Here is a 5,117-nt window from a genome sequence, read left to right as displayed (position 1 = left end):
AGGGAGCGCAGGGGCGAGAAAGAGAGCGAGAGGGCACTGAGGAGACCGCCAGGGACGGGGAGGGGGGGGGCGGGGAGAGAGAGAGGGAGGGAGAGAGAGAGGGAGAGAGAGAGAGGCACTATCGAATAGCAAGCTGCCACTTTGCTGTTTTTCTTTCTTTTTTTTCTCTTTCTTTCCCCCCCCTTCAATCCTTCCTATCCCCTCTTACGCTGGAACCAACCCGCGCGCCCCCGAGCCCGAGGCGCGGCTCCAGATGTGAATTTGGTTCCAGGGGGGAGGACGCGAGCTTCCTCGGGGCCTTGGCACATTCTCCCACTCTGAGGTCATTCCGTAGGTGGTCAGCGGGGAGAGCGCGCCTGGAGCCTTCCTGCCTCCATACACTGGGGAGGGAAGAGAGGCGGGCGGGAGGGAGGGGAGAGGGAGAAGGGAGGGGCGCGAGGAGGGAGGGAGACGCCGCCAGCACACCACCAAGTGGCACCGAGCAGTGATAACAAACTCAACTTAAAAAAAAGAAAAGGAAAAGGAAAAAACTTCCCCAAGTTGCAGCCCAAGATGTGCGGACGTGCGGGCAGAGGCGCAGGGCGGGGAGTGTGGGTGGCCCGCAAGCCCCCCGGCTGCTCTCCCCAGCCGAAGAGAGCTCAGACGTGAGGCCGACCAGGCCCTGCGCCCCTGGCAGGTCAGGAAATGTGCTGGAGGCTCGCTCGGCTTCCTGATGGAGACCCTGGGGGCGGCCGGTTCCCGTGGGGGGCAGGCGCCTCTAGGGAGGGGGGCCCGGGAAGCGCGCAGAGCCGGCTCCTTCCCCAGCAACCAGCACCACACCCCCATTCCGCTCCCACCCCCGGCCCTGCGGTTGTGGGCAGATCCTGCCGTCCCAGGCCCAGGAGAGCTGGGTTTTACCGGAGGGTAGGGGTCTCTCCTCACCACCCTCTATCCTCCCCTCCACCTCCAGGTTGACCTGAAAACAAGGCACCGCCATCCTCTATAATCGACTTTTTATTAAGATTATAAATTTAAACAAATCTGAACAGTTTTACCCGGTGATATACAATTCAGTATGCACAAAAATACAGGGGAATGAGGGAGAAGGGCCAAGAAAGGAAGGGTTGGCAACTTGTTTTGGAGTCCACATGGTGCTGATGATAGAGAACCAGAGGGGCTGCAGACCAACCCCACCTTTTTACAACAAAAGGCTTTAAATTAAACAAGATCTATCGAGCTGAAGACACAGGACGGGGTTGTCACAGGCTCGAACAATGCTGGTTTCATGAAATGCAACCGAAGGCTGAACCAGGACAGTGCAACTTAGAAGCACACACACAAACACCACATCTGACCAGGAACTTAGTGAAAAGTCTCCAACGCAGTCGGCGGTCCCGGCCCCTCCCTCCCTCGGGGCCGCCGGAGATCCAGGTGAAGGAATCGACTTCCTTTTTTGTTTAGTGAGGACCGCAGTGCTGGGCATGATGGGAAATGTAGTCGGCTGTGCCCGCCCCCCACCCCTTCCCCAAACAGTGTCCGAGAGTGTCGGGGTGTCGGGCGCCACCCCCGAGTCTGGAAGACGGGTGGAGGAGGGGAGGAGAACAGAGCCAGAGGGGCGGGGAGAGGAGGGGTTCAAGACACCCGCCCCGCGAAGAAAAGAAAAAAAAAGTTGAAGTGTTTTCATTTCTGCCTTCTCATTTTGAGAACTTTGGAGGCCGCCCCCAGAGAGGAAATGTGACCCAAACGTCCCTTTCGGAGATAGAGTTTGCCTTTGTTTTTGCTCAGGATTTCACAAGACCCATTCCTCACCCCACGGAGGAACTCGGGAGAACGGAGCGCCGGGCTTCCTAGGTCTGACAACTGATTGGAATCGGAGCCCCGGGCCCCGCGCCCTCCTGCGCTGCGCCCCCAGCGCGCCCCGGCGGTCCGGGCGCCCTGCCTCGCCCCCGGCTGCCCGGCACCTCCGCCGGGCAGCAGCCCTTCCTCACGTGGCTGGCTCCTCTCTAAACACCACTGCAATCACTACAATAAAAAGAAAAAAAAAAAGAGTAGGAGAAACACAAAGCATACTTAAATAGGCGCTTTTTCTCTCTGCAAAAATAAAGTCCAAGATCTTAGATTTCTTTTTCTTTTATTTTACAATTTATAAAACATCAGCCATCTCCCTCTGCTCGCCCCCAGCTCAGCCCCGAGTGGCCGGGTGCCCGTTCGTTCTCTCCTCTCGCCCCTTGGCCGAGTCTTTGTCTGGCCCCAGCCCCGCGGGGCCCCGGGTCCCCGTGCCCTCAGGGGTCCCTAGAAGGCGACAATGGCTCGAGTCCAGGCGCCGAGGCTGGCGAGCGCCTGCTTGGCGCACAGCTGCCCGTTGAGCGGCGGCGGCTGCTCCGAGGAGTCCGGCTGTCGGCTCACTAGCCCGGAGAAGCCCGAGCCAAAGATGGAGATCAAGTTTGAGATGTTGGACGCGTCCGGGGACGAGTCCGGGCAGAAGTCCTCGAAGCGGGCGCGCTTGCAGGGGGCGAACGGGACGCCCCCGGGGGGCTCGGCCCCCAGGTCGCCCGCGTCCTCGTCGTCGTTGTCCTCCTCCTCCTGGCCTGGGTAATACTTGCGCTTGCAGCCGGCGGCGGACGCCAGGCCGGGTCCCGGGGCGCCCTGGCCACAGCAGGGGCAGTGGGCGGAGGCGCAGCAGTCCTGGTGCAAGTAGCCGTTCTCCACCGTGGTCACCACGTGAGTGTCCAGGTCCAGCACGGTGGTCTGGCTGCTGCAGTGCACGCCGAAGTCCGAGGGGGCCGGGTACGCGCCCCGGTAGAAGCCGGGGGAGGAGGCGGGGGCCGGGGAGGCGGGCGGGGAGGCGGCGGTAGCCGCCTGAGGGGCGGCCCCTGGGGGCGCGGAGGGCGCGGAACAGGCGGCCGAGGCGCGAGGGTCCCGCGGGCAGAGCGCGGCGGGCGCGGGCGGCGGCAGCGGCGCAGGACCCGGCTGCAGCGGCTCCAAGGGCTGCCCGCGGTGGGGCGCGCCGTGCGGCGGCTGGAGCGCGGCGCACCCGGGCAGCTCCGAGAGCGCCCCCGCGCCGCCCGCGGGCGCCCCGGCCGCCGCCGCCGCGCAGCCCCTGGGCGCAGGGTGCTGGTGCTGGTGCAGCTGCTGCTGGAGGTGCAGCTGGTGGAGCTGGTGGAGCTGGTGCAGCTGGTGCCGGGCGACAGGTTCGCGCGCCTCCGCGTCCCCGCCGCCGCCAAGTTGGAGCGGGCCGAAGTCGGCCGCGCTGGCCGGCATGCCCGGCGCCGCGTACGCGAGGTGCTGGTGCTGGTGGTGGGGCGGCTGCTGCTGTTGCTGCTGCTGCTGGCGCCGGTAGAGCTCGGCGTAGCGCTCGCTCAGGTAGAGCTGGCGCGCGTTGCGGAGCACGTAGGACACCAGGAGGTTCTTGTGCAGCTTGATGCCGCCGCGCTGGGTCCGGGAGCTGTGGATCTTGCGCAGGGAGATGCTGATCAGGCTCTGGGCGTCCAGGGCGCACTCCATGCTCCCGCGGAGACGGCTGCGGCGGAGCAGCCGCGACCGCTGCTGCTGCTAATGCTGCTGCTGTTTCGGCCTCCAGCCGGCCTCCGGGACGTGCTGGTCAGGGGAAACGGAGTCCGGGTCAGCGGGTCAGCTGCGCTCCGAGAGGAGCCGCCACCATGCGCTGCGCGCCACCCGCGGGCTCGTGCTCCCCAGACGGCGCCAAAGCAATGAGCCTCGGCCGGCCCCGGCCCCAGCTATTTAGCCGGGCGTCCGGGCCCCGCCCCACACAGGATGAGCCAATAAGAGTGCTCCAAACCTCCCGAGTGACAGACGCTACCCGCCCCGGGGCCACTAGACTGGCCAATCAGATCAAGGCGGTTCCTTTGTGCTATTCAAATACCGAACGGACCCCGGGCCTCCAACGCCGCCGCTGCCTCGAATGTTCTCCTGTGGCCGCGGCGCCGCGCGGGACTCGGAGCCACCGAGGCCGCTGTCTGCGACATGGGTCGCCTCGCAGCCGCCACGTTCGAGCCCGCGGCCGCCCTCGGCCTAGTTCCTGGGAGCCGGGGGTCGGCTCACCTGCGTGCTGCTGCTACGGCTCCTCCCCCTTCCGCACGGCTGGGCCTCACCTGCGGCAGGTGAGCGCGGCTCCCACTCCCGGCCACGCGGCACCTCCTTTCATACCTACCGCCCCCGGGTGACCCGCGGGACGCAAGGTTTTTGCAAGAGACTAGTGGGGCCGCCGGCTTGACCTTTGGGGACTCCTCAGGAGAAAGAGATTTCGAGGTACCCTCAGCCGCCGAGTATGTTGGGCCTGACTCCTTGACTTTTGGGCTGAGGAGATTCAGAGAACACTCGGGGAAGGGCCGGTCTCCCCGTTTGTCTGACGGGAGAAACCAAAACATGGTGAATTTTGGTCTCCTCTGATAGAGGAGGCTTGGAGGCGTGCCCCTCGCAAACCGCTGAGGTCTAAAGGCGTTCCGAGAGCTGACATCCAGTGTCCTAATCACCGGTTCTGTAACCTTTCCTTGCCTTCCTAACTAATAATAATGACACTAGGGACTGTTATTAAGTGCCTAGGATGGGGCCGGCCCTGCCAGAAGCGCCCCGACTCCCTCCCTGTGATTGCAGGCAGAGCGGGGACCTGAGTCTCTGAGGAGTGGGGTGACTCGTGGGAATCCCACAGCTCCTAGGGGGCAGGACTCGGATTGGTACCAGGACTGAGCTCCAGACGGGAGGCGAATACCAAGGGCCGAGGCACTCGCCCTCTTAACTTTTGTTGACACTTTTGTTTTCCTTCTTGTCCTGAACCATTTACGGGCCACCTCCTCCCAGCTGGGGCCTGATATGGTGGGGACGATCTCCAGGGCGCTCTCCTCCTGGACTGGGAAGCCTGAAAGGGGGTAACTGCTGCTCAGAGGGGGGTTGGGGTCCAAGGCGCCTGGGTGGGAGGGTGTCTTTGAGGTGGTTTGCCTGAGGGTTGGCCCCCGAAGGAGGAAGAGGCTTCACAGAGAGTATGAGGGCTAGGTGGGCCTGGGGGGCGGTTGAGGGCGGGGCTAGGTGGGCCTGGGGGGCGGTTGGGGGCGGGGCTGGGGTGGGACGAGGTCCCAGGAGCAAACTTCCTGCTCTTTCCCCCTCTCCTTGGGATTTCTTCT

The 5,117-nt window shown here is 64.1% G+C and overlaps 1 protein-coding gene across 1 annotated transcript; it reads right to left on the bottom strand.

The window, feature by feature from the left end:
• Positions 1-978: 978 nt before the first annotated feature.
• On the bottom strand, positions 979-3,708 carry IER5L (immediate early response 5 like). The gene has a single exon (XM_027104578.1). It carries the CDS (start codon positions 3,481-3,483, stop codon positions 2,272-2,274), a length of 1,212 nt encoding a protein of 403 aa, XP_026960379.1. The 5' UTR covers positions 3,484-3,708; the 3' UTR covers positions 979-2,271.
• Positions 3,709-5,117: the final 1,409 nt, after the last annotated feature.

Source organism: Aethalodelphis obliquidens, unplaced genomic scaffold, assembly GCF_003676395.1.
Source record: "Aethalodelphis obliquidens isolate GAN/ISIS:26980383/991018 unplaced genomic scaffold, ASM367639v1 scaffold7, whole genome shotgun sequence".
Taxonomy (NCBI): Eukaryota; Metazoa; Chordata; class Mammalia; order Artiodactyla; family Delphinidae; genus Aethalodelphis; species Aethalodelphis obliquidens.
Note: the sequence above shows the minus strand (reverse complement) of the source record. Positions and strands in the feature narration are given on the sequence as shown.